Here is a 25,861-nt window from a genome sequence, read left to right as displayed (position 1 = left end):
CTTTAATAACATTCTTCTGTGGCTTTTAACATTTTGTTTTCTCAGCCTCAAACGTAATCATGGCCCTAAAGGCCTGCTCTGCTCACTGGGTGGGAAAAAAATTCCAGACAAAAATCTGCTGAACATTTTCAGCGTTACTCCCCTGACACGAACTGTTGACTTTGTCACGGCTGACGGACCCCTGAATGCTATTGTCTGCGATGGCTGTGTTTCCACTGCCTGTAGAGTGTGAATCGTGCTACTTTCATACTTGCCGGCGCTGATAATCTTAGCAGACACATTTTGGCAATGTATTCTGGATCGTTTTCACCTCTTGGATGGGTGGGAAGAGTGTAGACTCATGTGTTTGTGCAGATGGGCGGGCGGTATGCAGCCTGACTAAAAAGGTTGCTGTAAAACGATGATTCAAAGACATAGAATTGTTGTCTTGAGTGTTTCTGAGTTGCAGAATTTGCTATATATGCACTAATCATGTGGACATTTTTTTCCAAAATATACACCTAAATCAACTTAATTCTTAAAATCTTCCTGTCCGTAAACTGTCAAAACACTTGTTTTCTCTTTTAAAATGTCCTAAAGCAAAACGGTTATTTTAGAAATGGGAACATATGGACTGTATCACGCTGCACAAACAAATCCAGCTGCACAATGGCAGCGTTTCAGCACGAAGCGCCAGACTTCTTGTCTTACGCAGCTGAGACACGCATGGCTTTATTATGAGAGCATTCATATGAAGGACATTCGTGATGGTGTCTGGTGTTTAAAAAAACTCCTTGTGGCAATGCATCACAGTCTTTGAGGCGCTGAAAATAACCTCGGGCTTGAATTCATGCTGCTTGCGTGGCAGTAAATAATTATTTTGGAAGTTGTGATAAGGCGTGTAGAGTTTACGCATCTTAATTTGACTTTTTCAACAAAACAAGAATTTAAAACTGCAACTCTCAGTTGGAATGTATTGTGCAAGAAAAGTATTTTTCCAAACATTTTTTAAAAATGCCAGCAGAGGATTATGTCTTTCCACAGCTGGTGGATCCTGCCGATATTTACATATGATGAGATAAATAATTGATGATAATTAATGATTCATGACTGTGTTTTCTTGTGTGCCGCTGAGTTGTGACGTGTGCTGCACAGGTGGCTGAGTTCTCACTGGGGAAAGGAGCATTACTTCATCGCTGGGATTTCTGCAGTCCCACATCTGCACCACAGAGGCCGGGGAATATCATCCTTTTCATCTGACGTTGTGTTTTGTGTTTAGTTTTAGCACTGTCACTTGTGCAAAAAGCTGATTTTAGAAGAAATCGGAGCTTTAGTTGAAGACAGATGGAAGATTTTTGGCACCTTGGAGAAAAAGAGTTTTTTTTTTTTTTTTATTGCATTTTTGAGCTAAAAATGAATGATTGAGGAGCTCTGTAAAGTTTTCCCCTCTGTTACTGCATGGACTCAGAATAGACAAATAGCCAAAAATCTTCCAGATTTTTGCTTCCAGCCTTTTTTTTAGTAATTAGGATGAATTTGTCCTTCACTAATTGAAAATCTTTTCTTTTATAAGTGTGAAATTAACATACATTGTCCTTTAAAACATTAAATACACAGTTAACTGTCACCGTCACAGAAAATCTCTTCCTAAAACTAGGAATGATTGTCTCCCTCTGCCTTCATCCGAAAAGAGGAAGTCGTTTATGGACCACCTGACACTGTCTTTTTGGTTAAACATTATCCTTACACTCCACTCTTTTATCTGCGTCTGACAGATGGGCCCTCCGGGCGCCGTGAGGGCTCCTACAGGTCCTGCTTAGCTTCCGCAACACTCCCTTTGACCCAGCCCTCAATCCTCCGTCTCTGGGGAAACTTCACCATTAATTACTGGGACTTCATGGTATATCAATCAGGGACTCGCAGAAGGTCACTGGAGTGTCTTTGCAGATTGAAAGAGTTGAGGAAAATTTGCTTTTGGAGAATGTTTTTCAGTGAACTTGATGGGGTGTGGCTCCTATAGCTGAATGAGGCTTTTTTATGTGTAGAAGCTGCAAAATCTCACTCCCTCACTATTGAAGAGTATATCAGCTTGTTTGGAGCTGATAAAAATAAGAACATTTTTCTTTAGGGAAATGAGTTGTTGCACAAGAGCAAAACCGCACTGTTGTTTTCAGGGACGCATCATGCAAGAAGGAATGTGGATTTCTTAAATTTGCAATGTCAGGAAAAACATTAAAAAGCTCAACCACAATTCATGATGTCAAAAAAGTGGTGATAACTTTTCAACAATAAGCAGTTTAAATGCCAGCAGAATATGATACAACATGTGAAACAGAATCAGGCATTTTAATTGGATTAAGAAACAACAAAACACACTTTTTGAGGAACCAGAAACATCTTCTTGACTTCAAATCCTCATCAGGGAAAAGCTCCATGCTTTCTGCCATCATCCTAAACCTCCCTGCCTTCTATCATCCATCTCACTTCTGAAGAATATTCCCAGGTGGACCTGAGCTTTTATAGCTGGAATGCTCTGTAATGGCCTGAGCAGCTATGTATGACCTGTTGCAGCAAAAGATGCTCTCTCTCCTTTCTGCAGTAAAGGGATGAAATTTTGATGAAGTGCTATGGTTAGTTTATCTTATTTCATCTCAACTGTTAGAAAAAAAATATTCCTAATTCTGACAACAGAGCAAACTAAAAGTGTTGTTGAGGCGTTGACATCAGCAGCCTGCATGTGACTCTGGTTCTATTATGGAGACTCCAAAAAAGAGTTTTTTTGTCTTCATTTCCTTAATGATGATGCAGAACTATCACTCTTGGACATGTGATCTTATGATCATCATGTGATCAAGTGTGACACAACATCATTTATCCAGAAAAAAGCCTTAAAATAGCAATAAAAAAACAAGTTTGTGCAACACATCCGTCACAGTCATTGTAACCACGTTGATCTATATTTGCACTAATGGGGGGAAAAAAAGAAAGCAATCCATGTTAAAATATTAAACTAGAAACCCCATGATAGCAGTAAAAGTTGGAACCAGGACACCATTGTGTAGTTGTGGTTTGTAACACACTGAAAACAAGCGAACCAGTGTCAAGCACTTGAAAAAAGCCTACAGGAACATGATTGTGGAGCATGTAGGTTATCACTGAGCATCCTGTGATATTAAATACCATCCTGTAGATAAGAGATTTGAATAAAGAGGGCAAAGATGGCACTGTGAGATTCCCAAACAGGAATAAATCAAAACACAGTCATGTAGAGGAGACTTCTTCTTATTTTTTATTTATTTATTTATGTATTTATTTTGGCTGTTGGAGTATCATGCATCTAACAAGTTGCTTTTAGGAGTAAATATTTGCATGCCAAGTTTCAACAACTGTATAGATTTAACAGTAATGTTTAATCCCATAAATACAGAGACATGGACACAATATTACAAAAATATGACTACATTCTTCCCACAAATTAGCATTTTGTCAATACAATTGAGGATTTTGTGTGCACAAATTAGTATGTTGTTCCAATAAATTTTCATTTTGTGTGCACAAACGAGCATTTCGTGTGCACAAATTAGTATTTTTGCTCAAAAGTTAGCATTTTGTGCGCACAAATTATTTTTTTGTGTTCACAAGTTAGTATTTTGTGCTCAAAAGTTAGTGTTTGTATGCAAAAATGAATTTGTGCACACAAATTCGTATTTTTTCTGCACAAGTCAACATTTTGTGCACACAAATTTGTATTTGGTGCGCAGAAGTTAGCATTTTGTGTCCACAAATTAGTATCTTGTTCCTTTAAATGTGCATTATGGTTGCAAAAAATAGTATTTTGTGCACACAAATTGGTATTTGTGTGCAAAAGTTAGTTTTTTCTGCGCACACATTAGTTATTCCTTTAAATTAGCAGTTTGTGCACACAAGTTAGTATTTTGTGCTCAAAAGTTAGTATTTGTGTGCACAAATTAGCATTTTGTATGCACAAATCAGTATTTTGTGCACACAAGTTTGTATTTTGTGCCCACAAATTAGTATCTTGTTCCTTTAAAAGTGCATTATGGTTGCAAAAAATAGTATTTTGTGCACACAAATTAGTTGTTCCTTTCAATTAGCAGTTTGTGCACACAAATTAGTATTTTAGTCCTCAAACGTTAGCATTTTGTATGCACAAATTAGTATTTTGTGCACACAAGTATTTATGCACACAAGTCAGTATTTATGCACACAAGTTAGTATTTTGTGCACACAAGTTAGTATTATAATAGTTAATTTTTGAACACTGGATTCCCACAGAGTTCCTGGATGCAACCTGGTTGCGCGCCTGGATCCACATGGACTCGGGAATTCAGCTTAGTCACCCCGTTGAAGTGGGGGCAGCAGCGCCTCCCTGCGTGCACATGGATTGGTCGGCGGTCTTGACGGCTCTCCTTCTCCACAGACCGTCTTGAGTCCAGGGCGGGGCTGACTCTGCAGCGCACTGGATCAGCCACTACACCGGCAGCAGAGGGGAACTTGCGCCGGTGGCTCCATGGAGCAGTACGGGAATGCTGTGTTTGTAGGAGCGCAGCGCCGGAGCGGACAGCACGCCTCTCCGCCGCGCTCTTCCTGAACTGCTGCTTGGATCAACAGTGGCCCGGTTTGAAACCGGCTCGGATTGGCTTGAACACATCTGTGGGGTGGCCAAAAAAGAAGAAGAAGGAGTGCGTTTATTGCCGCGCCGCAACCAAAAGATGCGGTGACGGGGCTGTCATCTGCGGGAGAGAGAAGCCGGATCTATACAGAAAGATTTTTTTTTATTTGCTGCTGGAGACCCGCTGAGCCGGTCGCTGTAGGGGTGAGTAGCTTGGTTTTCATCGTGACTGTGTCCTGTGGTCGCCCATACGGAAGGCAGAGAGGAAGACGCGCTCACGCGTCGTGATCGAGGAGGAAACGAGCTGTGGACAAGCCGATCAGGACATTTTTCATTCATTATTTGATCGACATAGTACTATTTAAAATTAAACAACATCATTTCTGGCAATTAGCGCTGGTTTAGTGACTATCTCTGTTTTAGTGAAGTTGTTTTTTTTACATTTGGACACTTAAACACATGGATAAAACCTCAATCTCCCCTTTAAAAAGTTTTATAATGACTGATCATTTGATAAATGCTCAATTAGAATCAGTGAGATGGTAATTATTCCTTATTTCTTGAAAGAAACAAGTTTCATTTTAAAGCGAAACTTCAATATAAATTACGCCCATTTCATCATGCGCCAAAAATCCGGATGCTTTAAATGTTTACAAGTTTTAAGGAATGCCGAATGGTTTTCTCTTCATTTCCTTTTGAACAATCAGGTACATCTCGTTCTTTTTTCCTCCTTGAACATCATCAGCATCACCTTCTTTATTCAACCAGGAGTGTGAATTCGCATGACTAGTTTTAGTTTATTGTTTGGCTTGAATAATTTATTTAGATGTTTGTTTTCCCTGGAATTTGTGTGTTTTTTTGTTGGGCTCACATTAGGTGACTCAAAGTGAGTCATGCTCAAAAGTCTATATGCCACCTAAATGTCCATGACTGACTTAGGCATTCCAGGACTCCAGCGCACATATTAACAAACTGCAACCTTGTTGACAGGTTACACGCTCCACCATCCTACAATACCTGGGCAGACGGAGGTGAAACTGTAGCTGTACTGTATTAGAAACTGCTGAGTTATTTTGGCAGACAGGAGGCGGGAGCACATGGCCCGGTTTGTGTGCCCAGTGTTCCTGAAACTCTATCACATGAGGCATGGAGGTGATGTAATCGTACCAATAAAGCGAGCCTGCGATGTTTGATGGTAGCAGTCGTGCTCATTATCTGTGTTTGGTCCAACTGGATCCTGGCGAAATATTCCAGAAGAGCCTGTATGAATGTAGAACCTGCATAGATGTAGGGTTTGTATGGAGGTAGAGCTCACATGCATGTAGCCTGTATGGACACAGAGCACGTATAGAGGTAGAACCTGCTAGGATGTAGAGCCTGTAAGGATGCAAATAATGTTTGGATCTAGAGCCCATGTTGACGTAGAGCCTGCACTGATGCAGAACCTGTGCATAGACGCAGAGCCTTTACGTATGTAGAGCCTGTATGGACATAAAACCTTTATAGATGTAGAGCCTGTATGGATGTATAGCCTGCATGGATCTAGAACCTGTATGGATGTGAAGCCTGAATGGCTGTAAATCGTCTATGGATGTAGGGCATGGGTGTCCAAAGTTAGTCCTCGAGGGCCGGCCTCCTGCTGGTTTTCCATAAACCCTGCCTTATCTGCTGCTGATTCTATGGCAGATTGGTAGGAAAACATGTAGAATACTGGCCCTCAAGGCCTGGATTTGGACACTGTTGATGTAGAAGATATGGACGTAGGGTCTGTATATCCTGTATGGACATATATCTTGTATGTATGTATAATCTGTGTATGGACGTAGGGCCTGTATGGATGTAGAGCCAATACAGACATTGAGCCTGCATGGACATAGAGCCTGTACAGCCATAGAGCCTGTACGGCTGTAAAACCTGTTTGGATCTAGAACCTGTAAAGACGTAAAACTTGTATAGATCTAGAGCCTGCATGGATCTAGAACCTGTATGGATGTGAAGCCTTAACGAATGTAAAACCTCTACGAATTGATGTAGAGCACATATAGATGCAGAATCTGTATGGATGTAGGGGTATCCAAATCCAGACCTCAAGGGCCAGTCTCCTACAACTACCCTGCCATTGAAGCTCCTTATTGGCTAAACACACCTGATCCAGGTAATCAGCAGCAGATAAATGGAAGATTGGCCCTCGAGGCCTGGATTTGGACACCCCTGATGTGGACGTAGGGTCTGTATGGATGGAGAATCTGTGTATGGATGTAGAGCTTGTATGGATGTTCGTACAGCCGTGATATTTGGGGAGAGCTTTGACCAGTCATGCGGAAGGAGTTCTACCTTCCAGGCTGGCTTTTGGTGACTGGCTGGTAATCCAGTTTCAGAGGGTAACTGAGGGGGAGGACCCACACCAAAGACATGCCTTTGTGACTCATGGTGTGGTATCTGTCATCCTGGCCCAAACACAACCCTGTGAAAATTCTCTATGATGTTGCCTTTGGATAAACTACTTAATGTTCTTCTGTAGTTGAGTTTTTCCTCAGTAGATTTATTTTTCACAAAGGCACTTCAGTGTGTTTGGATTTTTTTTTTTCTCACAGGCCTGTAATCACTTCAAGATGATGCGTCTAACCACGGCGCTTTAACGCACAAAGGCCTTTGCTTGTAAGCTTGATTGGATGAAGAAGTGTTTTTCTGTAGATTGCCTGAGCGGTTATAGATTTCCTGGAAGGATTCTGAAAAATCCGGCCTGTTCCCATAATAGGGCGTGCCCCATGCGATCGTTGGTCATTTTCTGCAGTTTGACCAGCCAGAGTTCTGTCTCTGAGTTCAGATCACCAGGTTGAGCAGTTCCATGTGTGCAGACTTTCTAAATAACCTGAGGCTCTTCAGCCCGCAAACACATCCGCAGCTGAAAATTAGTACTCTGAGAATCCCCTCTGGCAGGAAATCTGAAGTTTACGCTTGCTCAGGTGAAATTGCACTTCCACATCCGTTCCAGGGTTTCTTGGTTAGGAAAGGTTCCATTTTCCATCTCTACCTGAGAGTTTTAGAAATATGCAGATCCCACATTGTGGTTGGATCTCATTTTTTTTGTAAGCGCTACGCCTTTCCTTTGTTTGAAACTCTTAATTCTATACTTTTAGTGTTTTAACGGCTCTCTACAGAAATACATCAAAGCAGTTGCTCAAAAAAAAGTTTCAAATGGAAAATAAATCTTTGTGATGGCCTCATAAACCTCTTATTTCAAAGGTCCTGGGCCTCCTTCCTAACTCAAACAGTGGTAATGTTTAACCACCTGACTGCACACCACTGAAGACGGTGTTTGTAAAAGATTAATGTTTCCAGCATTTATGGACCCCAGTAGTGTGCCTCAATGTGTCTGTCGTCAAATGCCAGCATCTGCTTTGTGAGGGAGCTGCTGCGTCGTCATGAAAGTGGGGCATGGCAGCAGTACCTGGAGCTGTCAGACATGTTCTCCAACTCGTTCCTTGCGTTAACAAAGAACATAAATGCATTCCTGCCATGTAAGATAGTTGCAACTGATCTCAATGCAGGGCTTAAAAACCTCTCAGGTATGTTTGATGGCATGAGAGCCCAAAGGCTTTATTTGATCGAGTCTTCGCTTGCTGAGGTGGTACCTGCTTGACTTTGATGTTACGGTTTGGAGTAAGCTGTCAAAACAACAGTTTTTTTCTGGCTTCTTCAATAGGGAAAATATGATGGTAGTCTACATTGTGCGTATGAAACTGGAAGACGGAGGGGCAGAAACCTTTTTGGAATTAACAAAACAATGTCACACATATTGGTCCTGCTGTGAACATGTGATTACACAGGGAGACGCTTATTGCTCTCACAAATCATCGTCCTCTAGGCCTTGAGGTTGTCTGAACATACAGTATGTGTGTTTGCAGCTGGACTCCTGCATCCAATTGTACCTGTTTCTGTGACACCTTCGTGGTGACATGATGCAACGGCGGCCATGACGATCCAGTCAGCTGTGATGTAATGCAGCAGGGCTATTTCAGATCCACCTCTAAGCCCCCAAGACCTCCATCTGCCAGCGTGCCACCCTGCCTTTCTTTCAGTCAGCACCTCATCTGTCACGAGCTGGACAGCCATACATAAAGAGTCATCTACAGAATGAACTAGAAAACGTTGACACTTAAGATGGAGCGAGTAAAAAAATAGTTATGGATCTTTCTATCCATGACCGTCGGATTGAGCTTAAGCACAAATGAAAACATCTAATTTGGGATTTAGAGTTACAGAGTGTTTGACTGCTTGTCTTGTGGCTGGCACGGTGTCTTTGGCTTTTGAACCTCAGGGTAAAGGGCATTTTCAGAGCTCGGGGAATGCCGTGTGTATTTTCCCAGCAGACGTGCCGCAGTGGCTCCTTGACCATTGATCTTCCTCTTTGAGCTTAAAGACTTCCTCGAGGGTGTGTCTGCAAACAAGTCAAGAAATACTCGTGTACACCTGATACAAAGAGAAATATGTGTGGCAGGTATGAGACTGTTTGACTCATCGGGATTCTTTGATAGCAATCTCACAAAATCATCAGACATTTTGTTCAGGAAGTGTTTTTTTGTGTTTATAAAGACAATGATTTTGCATTTGTGGATTCTCCACCCCCTGATTTTTTAATGTTCAACGGAAGCAGTGAGCAACCACATTGGAATTAGTCCCACACACCTGGAACATTGCATGGCTGCTGTGCCAAGTGATCTATTTGGGGGTTGGGTGCCTTGCACAAGGGCGCTTCATCCAAGAATCCAAGAATGGGGCTGCCATTGCCCCGGCCTACACTTATTTTCCTTCAAGGAAGAGAAATTATTCCTTCCAGCCCCCAGCTTCCTTTAAGCCAGAACTGCTCCCAGATTAAAAAACTTCAGATGGAGCTGAAAGTTTTGTCTAATCTACCGTTGTGTTCTGAATTCTGCTTTCTAAGCTGCGGTTGTTGTAACGGCTGCACTGCATAGTGTGTTTACGTTCCTTCTGTCGCTCCAGAACTCCGATACCCTACCCCGGCCCTGATAAAGTAACCATGAGGCGGGGGCTGTTTTAAATAGGATAACCCACTCCACTTCACTGCAGCTCCCCCTGCTTCCCTCCCGCCTCTCTATCTTTGGCAGTCGGTCGTCATACCCTGAGGCTGTGAATCTTCTTTGTGTACTAAATGGCTAAACTTAAGTTGACTGGTCCCTGAATGGAAACACACACATTTATATCTGGACAGTTTCAACTTTCCCGCCTACATCTCAGACCATGCGCCAAACTCGTTCCAGCTGCTTTCCCAGAAGTGAGGGTGTGTTTGGAGGTCCAAAAACTCAACTTTTTTTCATCCTCCAAAAAGTCAGAGCTAGTCAATACTTTTGTTTTTGAATGAAAGTCAAAAATCTTGAATGCAGAATCAAATATGCATTGGGAGTTTAATGCAATTTATCCATCTGACTTGAGGATTTTCTGTGTTTGTCATTCAGAGAAAGTGATGAGGCACTGAGCCAGACTGTTTACGTGTTTGAAAGTACCTGACCTTGTGAGTCTCAGCTTGCTTTGTGTAGATCTGCTTTCTGTTTCTACTCACAGCCGCCAGCTTTTCCTTGCCTTTGCCATCTGAAGGAGCTCGTAACAGCGTGCGCCAGGGAAAATGATGTAAAGCTTCTCATTTATGGTGCCCACATGATCACGCCCAACTTTACAAAAGGCAAAGCCAGTTTGGGGTGTAGCACGCTCGCTTTAAAGGTTTTTATTTCCTTTTTATCAGAATTTCTGTCTCAGCTCTAAGTTCACAATGAACTAGTGTTTGTTTTTGTTGACTTTTCTTGTGGAAAATCTGACTTCATTTCCTCCGTAGACAAAAAAAAAAAAAAGTCGACCATAACATTTTGTTCTCCAGGTCAAGTGGACGTTAAAGGTCGATCTATGAGATGTTTCCGCACTTATCCGTTTTGCTTCTACACTTCTAACAGCCAATGAGGAAATTCAGGTTATTTATGTACCGGCTGCTCGAGAGGTGGAGCAGCAAAAGTTAAATAAGCATTTGTTATGTGAGCAAATGCAAATGTCAACAGTTTGGTGTTTATCAGAACAGAGGAAAAATGTCCTATTATTTTGTGGGACTCTTTGTCAAACAATTTGTGTGTTTTTTTTTTTGTTTTTTTTTTTTTGGTCACATCAGTGATAGGAAATCTTCCCCTCGCTCATTCTGTCATGCTCCCTGAGGACGTGCTGCGGTCTTCCCTTGTTTTGCGTTTGTCCGGATGTGTTGTCCCTCAGTGTATGGCTTTAGTCCCCTTCCTTCCTGTCTCCTTAACCTTCAAATCGTCCTCCTTAGTTTTGATAGGGTGTCCTGTATTGACAAATGCTTACATCCTTTTTTTTCTCTTTGATTTTTACAGTAAGCTCCATTAAATGTCATCTGATACATAAATAAGCTACAACTGCTGAGGATGCCACTTTTAATGTGGGTGTTGTTTACAGTCAATTGGTTGTGGAAAAAAAGCTCAGATTTGGGATTTCTCACAAAAGTGAGAAAAGTGTTGATTAGTTCAAGAAAAAAACAGTCGTAAATGCAAATTGTTGGACTCAAAAGACTAGAAACTGTACAATACATGCAAGAATGAAGTCACAAATCCGCTCTGTGCAGAGACGTCAAAATTTTCTGAGCATGACAATACCACCGAGGCAGAGGCGTATGTTTAAATGTTGAAATGGGGAAAATGCCTTCACGATTTTAGTGTTTTTCCTGGGTGGTCCGTGCAGTTTCAGCATGCGTGACCCAGATCCCATTCTGCCTGGCTTGCTGTGAGGCGTTGTCCTCATAGACACAGAAGATGAGTGCCTGACGGACCTGCTGCTGTCAGATTTGTCTCCTGCTGAAAATTCATGATTCTATTCATGAACATTCCTTACCATGGACTGATGGGCAGCTGACACCTTGAGTTCTAGAAGAATGAACAGGTTTCTATCAGGGAAGTGAAAAAATTAGAATATTTTATTCCCAAAGGAGCTATAATTATTCTCTAAATGAAAAGATGATGTAAAAATTATACTTTTTTTTGTTTATTTGCCTACAAAAAAAAGTTATGAATAAAGACCCACTCCAATGGAAATCTTGATGTTTTTAACATCTTTCTGTGGCATTTTTCTTATGATGTAGAACTTACATCAAGTAAATGAATCTTAAAATTACATTTTTGGGTATTTCTTTATTTAAATCAGTGTAAATCAAGAGCAGAAAAAAAAAATCACATGGAAAAATAGCTAATTTGTGACATAGAAAACATGCTGGACGGGCTACAAGCTCCCCGATCCTCTCTTTTGTTTTCCTTGTCTGAGCTGCTATCTGACTCAAAAATGTACGTCTATAGCGTCAATATTCCTCACCATTTTTGTTGCAAATCAAATGTTACTTTAGAGATCAGACGGGCTATAATAGCTGTGTGAACGGAGAACTTTCAGCAAAGTGGAGAGAAAAGGGGCGGGGTTTGGTCCATGCCATTGATCCCACCCACAACTCAGAGGCGAATTTCTATACAACTACTGCAGAGACTATAGAAAACGACAAGTATTTTGATTTTTGAGTAATATTATACACTTTATGATAATAATCAGATTTTTTTTTTATGCTACATGAAATCAAGTTTGTTTATAGCTTCACATTTGAAGGGCTGTTGAGAAAGCAGTCTTCATACCAGCTTGATTGCACATTTGTACATCTGCCTTCCTTCTGTTCATCTGCACGCGAAAAGCCGGTCCAGTTAACAAAGCGTGCATTCATTTGCTGCATATAAAGTGAGGGCTGTCGGTCCTCTCTCTGTTGCTCCCTCATATGTCAGCTGATGATCATCCTGTTTTGTTCCTCTTTTTTTTCCAACACTGAGACCCAAATCTTGCTGTTCACTTATTTCCGACTCACTACTCCACAGCCCACACTCCAAACTGAGCGTCACGTCGACTCACATTTGCTTTGTCAGACCTAAAGATTCCTCCTGTAGATTCCGAAATGTCACAGCGTTGAATAAAAGCAAGCTGTGTTGTCGGTTTAATTCCGTTTTTCTCATAATAGTTCAGGCGGAGGGCACGCTGTGGTTGATGTGCATGTGACGGATGCATCATCTGACCATGCTGAGGTTGGAACAAAAGCGCATTTTGTGACTGCTGGACAAATATATTGAAGACTTGTCTTTCATTTCTTTTGTCCACACGTTTTTCTGCAGAAATTAAAAAATCTGGTGGTTTATTGGAATTAGCTAGTCGTTATATGTGCAGGTAGAATGGTTTCCTATAATCCAGAGAGGGACCTGGAGATTAAATGCTGCAGATATTGTCACAGCAAAATGACAAAAATATAATCGTACCTTCCAGAAAATGAATATTGTACACTTATTGCTAACAGACTCTTGGTTTGAGTTGTGAAAAGCTCCAGGAAGAGGTTGGATTATTCAAAGCTTTAAATATTCAAATAATAAAAGGAATGAATAATACCCTTTGATCATGACTTTCTTTTTAGTGCAATCCATCCCTGTTAGTGTTGTTTTTCATTCCAGCACACATCCTGGTTTGATGTGGATGTTTGAGCGCTTGATTACTCAAGATGCATATCTCCAGTCCATTACACCGCTGCTGCTTTTCTTCTCTGAAGTAGCCTGATCTGGCAACACTTTGGGTTTTGGAAAGAAAACAAACAAAAAGCCATATCCGGGTGGATTTTTTTTGTTCTTCTTTTTCAAAAACTGCTTACTGTGCTCTTTTCCTCTAAAATGTTTGAACATTTTTGATGTGCAGATGTTGCTGGCAGGACAGAAAAAACAACAAATGCATATTTTTTTTGTCCAATCATCACATCATTTCCCCTTAATGTGCAAATCAGTCTTTGCTGCCATAATGTGAAAACCTTTACTTGCTTTCATTAGGGCAGGGACGGGGGAGTTAGCATGTCTGCCTTTTGGGAAACCCCCTTTTTTTTGTTTTGGTGACGTGGACCTCCTCATGGTCCGGGATGGGATGTGCATGTTTACACATGCAGAGTGGATGGATGTGTGGATGTGTTCCTGTGCATGTGAACGAGCGATGTCGTTTCCGCGATCGTGCGGCGAACGCACCCCCGTCTGCGGCACGCTTCCTGCCTCATCCCCCAGTTTCTGCACTGCACTTCCTTCCTCCCAGTGCTTCCCAGTAAAGCAGGCCAGTAAGCCGGCGGCCTCCCACAGTGGATGTGACCTCCTTCTTAAAGTATTTTAAAGCTGTTTATTGACTGGGTTTGAGGAAGCAGCTTTACAGAAATATTTTTTTTATAAAAAATAGGTGTCCACATTGAGCTCTTTCCCTTATGATGTGTTTGCTAAACCGTGATTGAGTTAACTTGCGTTCCACCTCACCCTGAGTAATTTTCTTAGCAGGGAATTTGCTTAGTGGGCCTTTTCCATTGATAGAGCAATGAAAACTTCAGCCTGCTCCTGTTTTTTTTTTTTTTTTTTGCACTACGATCAGGCTGCACAATGACCCTTGTTCAGCCCAGGCAACATCAGGACACACAATGAAGCCTTTTGTAGGCTTGATTCAGGCTGATATCATGCTGGAAACTATTTAGATTGATATCACATGTTGTCGGGGCAGGCTCTTTCAAAGATTCTCCTCTTATGCGCTTAATAGGTGAACGTCAAACTTCCTTTGGACAATACCATCCTTGTATGAAGTCTCAGGACACAGTCGAGAGGGCCTGCATGGCGGAGAACATGACTTTGTTGGACAAAAGCGTCTCGTTTTTGTGGTTTTAATTGGTGCTCCAGAGAAATCTGGAGCTTTTTGGGAGCTAAGATGCTAAAACTGTTGATTTGATTATTATAATCAGAAGCCAGGACAGCAATCTATCGGTTTGTCAATGTTAATATGATCTGACAGTTTGGAAAATTGAATATGGCAGCTAAAATATCAATAGATTTTTGATTTACGAGGCTTTTAAAGAAGCTTTAACTTGATTCGATTTACTCAGATGTGCCTTAAAGAGGATGTAGCATCTAATCAGGTCTATTCAGAGAACTGTTTAGCCCCAGAGTGAGTTCTACTAGTTTCCTGTACTTACAGATTTATAAACCATGTAATAAGCGGCGATGAAATGATAATAAAAAGAGGTTTGGTAGCTGATTTTCAAGTCTAACCGAACTCCTTATCTTTCCTTCATCCTCAAGTCAGATTGTTTCACTGAGAGTTCATCCTGCCTCCTCATTTATTTCTGAAGGGGCCTCAGACAGCAAACAAATAATTTGCTTTTTCGTACAAACTCACATCTTTGCCGGTGAGATATATTTAGCCTGGGTGATGGAGTCTTTGCTGTCAGCTGCTTCCTGAAGATTAGAGGCACTAACTCGGCTCTCCGCTGAGACATTGTACAGATTTACCAAGTGAGCGCTCTTTTTCCAGAAAAAAAAAAAAAAAAAAGAAAGAAAAGCTGCTGCTATCTCCTGTAGTGGGCTGAAACTGCCGTGTTAACAGCATGCCACCCACACATGCACGGAAACTCCAGTAAGACGGGAGCTGTAAATAATTTACCTGTGCTGAGCGGTTGAATAATTAAATGCTGAATTAGCCACCTGTCTAATACAGTTTATTATTCATAAAGACAGAAAAAAGTTGCAATGTTGATATTTTATTTTATCATCCTGTTTTCTTTTTATTTTTCTATTCTAAGCACTCCTGTGCTTTGATTTCCTGTGCAGGATATTGCAGCACCTTTAAAGGGACTGATAAAAAAGGAAAACAGTTTTCTTATTTCTCTACCTGCCAGGTAATAATATAAAGCCAACAGTGTTCATTTCCCTTTGAGAGATCAACTGATACATCAATTCTAATAAAACCGGCAGGGAAAAGTGCAGTTGAAGTATATTTTTCACTCATAAAAAGATCAGAAATGAGATTCACAAAGATTTTTTTTTTTTTTTGTATGTGTTGTGCTCAGCTTTTGCCAAAAGTAAATTAGCATTTGAGTCCTATAAAAAACACTAGGAGCTCACAGGCTGCTGTTAGGAGGCAATTTATACTTTCAGAGGCTATATCTGGCTCCCAACAAACACTGTTATGATTGTGGGGTAGCCACTTGTGTGGCTAAATTGATATAGTTAAAGCAGCGAGGGCTGTAAATCAGAAAAGTAAAACTATATAAGCTGCCCTGCCCGTGTTGGTTTCCTCACCCCGCCGTCTACCACGCCGGCCCCTCGGCTGGCTGTGACACTTGATCTGAGGGTCAGCTGTGATGGATATTTCTGCTGTCTCTGTGCATTTTTTTGTGTTGTAAGAAACTGGCGTGGTGTGACTCACTGTCACATGTCACTAAGGTCAGTTGAGATGACTGCAAGCGTTTACTGGTTACTTAATATGGAGTATCACTGCAAGACATAAGCTCAGCGCTCAACTTCTTTGTTTAGGATAAATCATGTTGGCAGCTTTTGTTCACATTCCACAATGAACATTTTTAATTTAGTTTAGTTTAGTGCTTATCTCTTCATTGTGTTTCTGTTTTTCTCACCTAAATTAAATGCCTCTTGCTTGTAGTTTTGTCTCTGTAATTTGCTCCAGTTGGAGCCACAGTGAGCTATATTAAGATCAAAAGCGCTGTTGCAGATGCAGGTAAAGCCACACATGCCTGCAGATTTGAGAAATTAGCTATTTCCTGTGCATTGAGGTAGATTTCACAACATTTCAATGGCATTTAACTCATATTTTCATAAATATTGCGTGTAATTTATGTTTTTGACTTAAAGAGTGGGAAAAAAAATCCATGGGAGCCGGTTTCCCTCCATTGTCTCCACTGTTAGGCCTCTCCTCCAACGTGGAGAGTGACATAACAATGAATAGAATGTGCATTTATGGGAAATTACTAACAGAGTGCAAAGAACTAAAAACATATAACCTGTTTTCAATATTTTTGCACCCAGCCTTCTTTTTTTTATCACCCCGGATTGCACAAGTTTGGAAAAACTGGAAAAACTTGACTTTAAATTGAAAAAGCATTTTTTTTTTCTTTTGAAAGTTTATAGCTTTAAAGTTTTAAGGGATAGGAAGGTTTGTATTTTAAAAGACCACAATGTGTATGTTTTGAAGCTCTGGTCTTTTCCCAGTGGTCACCTTATCTGGGCAGCTCCCTCTGCGCGCGAGCACGACCTCACTTGGCTAGTCACTGTACTCTCTGTCAGCCTCAATAAGACTCTTTCCTCTGCCACCCTAGCTGTGGCTACACTTTGTCTGCCTCCTGTGAAGCAGCAGCACCAGAGCACACGCGGTGCCCGGAAACCCACCAGCTCCTGTCCGCTGCGGTTAGACTGCATGTGGTTTCCAGCTCCACCATTCCTTCATGGTTGTTTTTCGTCCTGGAGATCTTGTGGAATGTGGTTAAGGCACACATTGAGAATATAAACGACCTCAGATAGAAGAGATTTTTTTTAATGTACTCTGAAATGTTCATGTTATTTTTGTACTTTTTGTACTTTGCAAACCAAACATCTGTGCTTGACATTTTCTTGTCTGTGGTGGTTAAGTGACACAAAAATCACAATAGAGGCCATAAAGCTGCACCTCTAAAGAAATAAACGGGTTTGTGAATAGCAGTGCTGCTACAAACGGTGATTTTAATAGTCGACTAATCACTAATTATTTTTTGCGATTAGTCGACTAATCGGGTCATGCGCAAACTGGATGTTAAGCACACATTATAACCATCATTAGCTGTAAACTAACTAAAAACTAGATACATAGCATTAGCTTTGATAATGCTAGTATGAATGCTGTAAGCTGAATTTGGATGCTGAAAATGCTGACATTGGTAGCTAAAAATGCTGAAATCGCTGAAGCTAATAGTTGAAAACACTGAAGCTGAAGCTAATATTAGCTAAACTCCAAACTAGCCAAAAAGACAGAAAGAATCCTAAATTAGCTAAAAGACCTAGAATGTAGCTGAAATATTACCAAAACTCTAAAATAGCCTAAAAAACTGAAATATATTTAAATTAGCCAAATTAGCTAGCATGTTGCTGAAATATTAGCTAAACTCCAAAATAGCCTAAAAACTGAAAAATCCTAAATTAGCCACATTAGCTAGCATGTTGCTGAAATATTAGCTAAACTCCAAAATAGCCTAAAAACTGAAAAATTCTAAATTAGCCACATTAGCTAGCATGTTGCTGAATTATTAGCTGAACTCCAAATAGCCCAAAAACCTTAATAAATGCCAAAATAGTCCAAATAGCTAGCATAATGCTATTATAACTTTCAACTTTACGACACCCGACTCCATAAAATATAAAGTAATGACTAATCACCTGTTAAATTAGTTTAATAGTAGATTAGTCGTCGATTAGTCGACTAGTCGTGGCAGCCCTAGTGACTTGTAACTAAGTGCTCATATGATAAAACCTCATAGAAGGATGGAGTTTGTGGAGCATCCTGTAAAAGACTGAAGCTCCCACGACAGAGAACACTCGACACGCCTGTCAACCAAAGTCATTAATAGCCTATTGGACATCCAAGCACCTGCATGAATGTCAGCTTGTCCTCTGTGTTTAGATCACCTGCCTGTTCTCTGCTGCCTGCTGGATCCCAACGCATCAGCCCCAGAATGCAAGATTAGACGCGCATCTCTTGAGTTTTGGTTTGGTGAAAAGTCTTTAGTCTTTGCCGTAGACAAGAAAAGTAGGTGGAGGTCAGATGAACATGAGGCTCAACTTCAGGAATGTATAACAGCTGGGAAACTATCCAAAGCTGCAAATTGTTGTCATACATCATCTGAAGCATGTACCTTGAAAAAAAGATGAGTTATTTTGGTGCATTTGAGCTTAATAGTTTTAAATAATTAAAGGCTTGTGTCCCCACACCACACAGCGTACTTTATAGAGCTAATCCTAGACTTTGTATAATTGCCAAATATTTAATTAAATTGTTCCTTCCTCTGAATATATGAAATATGAGAAGGACAGCCTGAAAACAACGTTCTGTTTTTCTCAGACAACCTTCTCCATTCAATGACGTTTCTTTCTCACAGTGGAGGAGCTGCTTCCTCAGTGATGATGATGATGACAGGAGGTCAGACTGTAGACATTCCCAGACATGAGCTGCAGAAAAAAAGGGAAGCAAGACTTTCAAGCCGTTGCACCAGAAATAAGATGGGTGTAGTGACTATTTTTTAAAACATTTAAAATATTGCTGGCCATTCCTCTAAGATCTTAACTGTGTTTCGACCTGATAAGAATCCAGTTCTGCTTGTTCTGTAGGAAGTACAGTAGCTCACCTCCTGCTGTCAGCTGTGAAAAACTATTCACACCTGCCTTATTTTTTAAAAACTTTTGTTGCGTATTTAATTTTGGCAGCAAATAAACAACAGAAATAAGATGCTGTAATTCTGTGATAATCACAAATGTTTGCAATTTCAGTGAGAGATACACGTGGTAGGGCCATTAAGTGTTCTAAAATTTGAAAAAGAGGGAGTTTTTTGGTCATACGAGAAATAAATAGCACAGAATCTGGACAAAAACATGCTTCAACTTTGATTAAAAATGACTGTATTTATAATAAAATAGAACATTTTGTAGTATTTATTTCTAAACTGTTACTTTTGTTCTCATTTTTGAGCCAATTATTGATATGCCTCAGAGAAAACACACTAACTTAGACAAATGCTGCATTCATGTGGTGTTGGAATGATCAGAAAAATGACTTTCCGACTTGGAAAACAAACATGAACGTCAAAACAACAACAAATCTTCCAACAGATTAACTTTCTGCACCTAAACCAAGGTAAAGTAATTTGTTGTTTGTCATCTATGGGGACACACTAGAAAATAAAACGTTAATAAGGATTATCAATATCATTTATTCCAGTTTGGTGGACCAGATTAAATAGTTTTTTGCATATGGCCCCCTGGCTGTAGTTTGCCCCCCACTGGATTAGAGCATAAAGGAGACCCAAGTCTGCTTTTAGAAAACTATATTCTTTATGTTACCTTCACTGATTTTCATTAACTTAAAGAAAAATTTGTTTTTGTGGCAATTTTGTGTCTTTTCTGAACATTGACAGGAAGGTGCACCAACATTTGTGGTATTGTGAAAGAGCCTTGAGAAAAACTGACTAAAAATGTAATTTAAAGTGGACCCAATTTGTGTAAAATGTGAATCAATTTCACATAGATAATTTATATCAATGTTTACTTTTCAAAGTTTATATTTCTGAGTTACGCTGATGTTGCAGTGAATAGGTTTCCCATCAAAGCCAAAGATAAATCTTTAGTTAAAGATTGGATGTAATCCATCCATCCAGCTCCTATTCCTGCTTGGTTGTGTCAGGGTCAAAGGGGTTGCTGGAGCCTATCCCAGCTACTCCAGGGAGAAGGCGGGGCACACTCTGGACAGTTTCCCGGTCCACCGCGGGGCAACAATGGGTATAATCTGCAATGGGATTTTCCATCACCTGAAGAAGGAACTCATTTATTCTGGAAGGCTGATTCCTTTCGCTGTCTTCAGTGGGAGCTTTTCTGCTTCTGCTGAGATTCTCTGACAACACTTCCCATCACCACATGGGCTTAAACAGAAGCTTGCGGTGCATTAAAATGCCAATGTGAAACAGATGTGGTCACAGACTGCCACCAATTTCTTTCCTCTTTTTTTCTCTCCAAGGAGCCTGTTCTGTAACAAGAGAAGTGAGGGCGTGACCTGCTTTAACTTATGAAAACCTCTGGAAGTGACGACATTTTCGACAGAGATCTATTGTGGCGTTTTATTTTGCAGATATGCAGACAAAGAATGAAACAGAAACTGTGATTGTAAATGGCTTTATGATTGGTCTGTGAGCTTTTTTTGCATTTTTGCAGTTTGATGAAATCAGTTTTTTCCACTATATTCCTAATTGCACAGTAAAGGAATGTGCAAAAGTGAACTTTTTTAAGGGTACAATTTTCCATGGGGATAATTGGAACCAAGATTAAGGCAGGAAGTGAATCCAGTGGTGTGAGTTTAGACGGTGGGACAGTAAAACGCAGAGCTGGTGATGATAACAAGACTGCAGACTGCCTGATGCTCTGGTTTACTGTGCACCACCTGGGGTTTACAGGCCTCATCATGGGAATGCACACACCGTCATTAGTCTCCATTAAACACACTCTGAAAGTCGAGCTACTTCAAGCCACACAGAGGAATTAAGCTTGTTTTAAGATGAGTTATGGGATTAACATTAAGCTGACAAGCTTCCCTTTTTTCAATAAACACAGATGTGACAGGTTTGGGGATAGTTTTTCCAACTCTGAGTGTTTTTTCTTTACTTTGGAGAAATATTTGAATGTTTAAGTCAAATAAAGGGAGTCTAAAATTAACCCTTTGGAGCCTTTTTAAGTGTTTTTTTCTATTATTTTACAATTTGCCCAAATAATTTAATATACATCTTTTTAGTAAAACCTCAGTTTCTTTTTTTTAATAAATATTTTCCCTGAAACTGTCCAAAAAACTCAATTCCGACAGGTAAATTGGGTCATTTTTTATTGTAAAAATTAGAGATCATTTTACGACCGATACTGATAACCGATATTTCCCTGCAACTGTGGCCGATATTTGCCGATATTTATGTGTCTACAATAACACAAAGTTTAGATTTCCTTATTGTTTCTTTATAAGAAAAGCACAACTTCCGTTTTATTGTACAATCACATTTTACACATTATATATATCACTTTAAAACTTTTAAAATATATCTGGAAACATTCAGACCGTTTACTGACTATTAGATGTAACTGTAAATCATCAGCTTCTCATTGCCAAAAAAAGGTGTTTCTGAAAACGGACAGAACAATATCGGTGAATTTTCTTTTGGATCAGTCGGATACAGATGCAAATATTGGCCGATACCGATTCTGACACGGATATATCGCCCATTCCTAGTAAAATATCAATGAATTTGAGATTAAACTGTTTTTTAAGCTGTGATCAAACGTATAGAGGCAAATAAAAATGTATTAATCCAAAAGTAAAAACAAGGTCAAAACAATATGAAAAATGTCTAAAAACCAGGTGAAGCTCCACTAAATGTTCTCATTTCCAAAGGTGTCTTACCATTATGTGTCATAGCCCTTGTTATGTATGTTTTAAATAAAGCATTTTAAACTTTTTGAAATCCTTTCAGAAGCTTTTGAAGAAAAGTTTATGAAGGGGTCGAGGTTATTCCTTTATGATAGTAAATGTGATCGTCAAACAGACCAGAGAGTGCAGAGAATTCTAATAATAGTGTTTTTGAGACATTTTAGTTTGATTTATAAATGTTTTTGTCTGTTTCTATCTGTGCAGCTGGCAGGCCTGGGGTGGGACAGGGAACATGGCTGAATCGCGGCGGGAAAGCACAAGCAGCCTGCAGAGGAAGAAACCTCCCTGGCTCCGACTGGACATTCCCGCAGCTCAGATGTCCCTCGATGAGCCTCCCACTTTTGTTCAGGTACTTTCTTGAACCTTTTTTTTTAATCCCTTGCAGGATGCTTTCTGCAGACTGTTTCATAATAGTTTTTTTTACCAAATGTAGCCAATGAAGAGGCAGGGGTTCCTGCGTAGCATCAGCATGCCTGTGGAAACATCCCACCTCCCGTCTCCTCCACGGGACTTCTTCGACACCCGGCGGCCGGTCTTGCAGCGTCAGTCATCCATTACTCAAACCATAAAGAGGTAAACTTTCACTCCGAAAGGGTTTCAGGATTTCACCTAACAGTATAGATTAGCTTGTCGTGCTTCTCTTCTGTAAGATTTTTAAATGCTTTATGATTAACACTCCTAAGCAGACTGCTTAAAAATGACTTTTCTTGTTTCTCAAACCTTTAAAGACCCACTCCGATCGTCTTTTGATCTTTCTAAAAAAACGTTCCCAGTGTATTTTAATTCTGATTGTGCTGTTTTGCCAAAATCCCTCCCAAAAATCCCGAACAGGCAGTAAGTCTGCCCCTATTTCCCATCATCCATCTATTTATCATCTCCCCCAATAGCTTACAGCCCACAACAACCCCCAACTTCACATTACGGGTGCAACAAAATTGGCAAGCCATGTTGGAGCTATCCAGCTGTACAGTTTTGTGTCAAATGTCGAGGAATACGAAGAATCTGTGTCTTTTCAGACTTAATTTTTACAACAATTTGAATAAAGAAATATAAAAAAAATGCTATTTTGACCTTAATTTTCTTAATATATGTCCTCCATCATGAGGAAAAATTGCAATTAGAACATGTTAAAAACACCAACAAAACAGGATTTCCATCGTAGTGGGTCTTTAAATCAAGGTTCACCTGAATGCCAGCTTTGCTCCCCCCTGCATGAAGCCTCACTGCTCTCTTTTCCTGCATCTTTCTTTTCACTTCTGTTTTCTCTTCTTCTCCTCCTTTCCCTTTGTCCCTTCTCGCCACCTCCTGGTCCCGCCCTGCCTGGTCACTTCAGCAGCAGGAGAGTGCATTTTGAGCGGATTAACACTGTGCCCATTAAGGGGCAGCGGGCTGCACGGCGCAGCACCAGGAAACACCACTCTCTGTCCAGAACTCTTCTCAGGTACGGCGGCGGGTGCCTCACAAATATAAGGATGGCGTTGTGCGATTCCTCGCTTATTGTGTGACAAATGCTAATTATTTGCAATTTTAACAGATTCACTGCAATAGAACAAAACAGATAGGTTGCTGGTAAAAACACACAAACAAGCAAAAAAAAAAGAGTATTAGTTCCTTTTATCCGTGGACAGAAAATTCCCCAAAAAACCCTCTCCTTAAAATTTGCCTTGTTAGTGACAAATTTATTCCAAATTTCTGAGCAACTTTTACAAAAACATACAAAACTTTTGCTGAATCGTACATTTTTTATATTGGTAAGTCAGTAGTTGTTAACTGTGGTTGATCTGAGGCCCGTTTCAAGAACAAATTCAGTCAGAGTTGACTGACTCTGAGTTCGCAAACTCAGAGTAATCTGTTTCAGAATAGCTGAAAAAAGTTTGTTCAATCAACTCTGAGTTATTCGACTCAGAGTCAGGTGCGAGCATTGCGACCATAAAAAGCCCTGAGCAATGGAGCAAAAACATTACGATTCACCATGGCAACGGGAAATAACGCCAACAGGGCTTCATACTTCACGGCGACAGAAATTGATGTGCTCCTACAAGCATATGTTGACCACGAGCACATTTTCTACAAAATGAGCAAACACAGAGAGAAAACAGCTGCCAGGATAAGTACTAAAAAATGTCAGAAATGTAATTTGATCACTTGTTGATTAAGGAATTGTTTTTGATCTGTTATCCTGTATCTGTTTGATCCTATCCCTTTTTGTAAAACGGGTTTGGTTTAACCCACTTTCACAGGTTTAAGTTACCTCCATTTAGGAAACCAGAAACTCAGAGTTTTCCTTAACTCTGGGTTCATGAACTCAGAGTTTCAACAAAACCTGCTTCTTGAAACGGGCCTTGGAGAATCATAAACGGTTTTGCTTCAATAATGCTGTAAGTGACGTACAGTATGTACGGCTGCAATGTTTCAGCCTCAACTAAAGATGGGTCTAAAGGCACAAATCATGTCGCAGTTTAACCGCACTTAGTCATTTCTCCACCACACCTCTCTTTAAAAGAGTGGGAGATTCTGAAAACCCCTTTCTGTCAGTTATCTCTGAGAGTGTCCAGTCATTTTAGAGGTATGGCGATGACTAAGCACGGCGGTTTCGTCTGAACAACCTCAGACCTTGTTGCTTTATAATCTATATATTATTGAGCAATATTATCATTACTTGTTTCCTTATCTAATCAGATTCCTGATTAGATTAGGAAACAAAAAGGAGCAGCCACAGCTATAAAGACAAACATAAATGCTGGACTGTAAAATGTCAGCTGCTCAGTTCTGAGAGAGAGAAACTGATTAACCAAACCCGACTGAACTTTCATTCTGGAAGTCACAAATAGAAATGAAATTTCTTCATCGCCTGAGCTTTTCTTTAAAGATGCTTCCTCCACTTGAGGAACAAAGATGATTTTTATTAGTTGCTATTTTATTTCAACCTCCTATTATTGTTTCAAGCAAGAATTTGGTATGTGTGAAATTATCTCTCCCTGTGCATTTGGACTTGGACATGTCAGAACTTGTTCCCGCCACTCTGCACAGTTTTATATCCTGGAAAGTGCTGCTGTAGCAACGTCTGCTATACCTCCGCTTCCCCTGTAAAAGATGCAGTAGGTCTGACACGTTCATGTTTGTGGCTTCAGGGGAACGGCGGACTGGTTTGGGGTTAGTAAGGATGGCGACGCCACCCAGAAGTGGCAGAGGAAAAGTCTGCGCCACTGCAGCATGCGCTATGGGAAGCTGAAGCCACAGGTGATCCGGGAGATGGATCTGCCCAGCCAGGACAACATCTCGCTGACCAGCACTGAGACTCCTCCCCCTCTGTATGTTCCCTCCTCACAGCATGGGATGCAAAAGGTACCGGATGTTGGTTATTTGTCTAAATACAGCTCAGGTAGAAGGGTAAATGTTGGATCTGAATTCACATCTGATTTTATTCCATCTTTTTATACTTTTTTTATACTATTAAAATTATTAATCAATTTATGCTATTTTCCACTTCTTGTTTTAAAAATCTTTATAATTTTTGAAAGATTCAATATTTTAATAGATTTTTAAAAATAGTTGTTATCTCTTAAAAACAATTTATTTCATATACTTTCAGCATTTAAACTTTTTTCCTTTAGTCAGTTTGAATTCAAAAATGTGGCTCACTTTGAAATGATTTGTTTTTTTTGTGGGAGTTTCCTGATATCTTTGTAACTGTTCAGCATTCAGTCAGTTATTTATACCAATTTTAGATTGTTTTTTAAAACTAATTTGAAGTACTGATTTAAGTAGGTTTATATGTTATTGTGTTTCTTTATTTTTTTAAATGGAAATTTTCTTCCAATATCTAAACTTAAAATGAAAGACCTACTACGATTAAAAAAAATGTGTTTTGGGTGTTTTTTTTACAGGTTTTGGGGGCATTTTTCTATGGTGGAGGACATATATAAAGATTTTTATCTTAAAATGTATTTTCTGAGTATTTCCCTATTTAAATTATTATTAATCTGGAGTACACAAAAGAAAAGAAGTTTGAAAAAAGCTTATTTGTGATGTAAAACCTGAGCTGGGCGGACCACAATCTCCCTGCTCCTATTCACTCTCCAACTGGGAAGAGAAAGGGGGCGGGGTTTCTATGCACTAACAGTCCCGCCCACAACTCAG

The 25,861-nt window shown here is 40.1% G+C and overlaps 1 protein-coding gene across 3 annotated transcripts in view; it reads left to right on the top strand.

Annotated features, from left to right (window-relative positions):
* The first annotated feature begins 4,340 nt into the window (after positions 1-4,340).
* The window catches only part of rhbdf1a (rhomboid 5 homolog 1a (Drosophila)), a 29,407-nt gene continuing 7,886 nt past the window's right edge, over positions 4,341-25,861 (top strand). Inside the window, exons 1-5 of one of the 3 annotated variants that reach the window (XM_036213202.1) lie at positions 4,341-4,816; positions 21,926-22,070; positions 22,155-22,294; positions 23,058-23,162; positions 24,853-25,066. In XM_036213202.1, coding sequence (XP_036069095.1) covers positions 21,954-22,070; positions 22,155-22,294; positions 23,058-23,162; positions 24,853-25,066 — 576 coding nt within the window. In that variant the 5' untranslated portion in view covers positions 4,341-4,816; positions 21,926-21,953. Of the gene's footprint in view, positions 4,817-21,925; positions 22,071-22,154; positions 22,295-23,054; positions 23,163-24,852; positions 25,067-25,861 lie in introns of all 3 variants that reach the window. The other 2 variants (XM_036213201.1, XM_024272265.2) reach the window with 2 other exon arrangements.

This window comes from Oryzias melastigma, linkage group LG8 (genome assembly GCF_002922805.2).
Source record: "Oryzias melastigma strain HK-1 linkage group LG8, ASM292280v2, whole genome shotgun sequence".
In the NCBI taxonomy this organism is placed as follows: Eukaryota; Metazoa; Chordata; class Actinopteri; order Beloniformes; family Adrianichthyidae; genus Oryzias; species Oryzias melastigma.
This window is presented reverse-complemented; position numbering and strand designations above follow the sequence as displayed.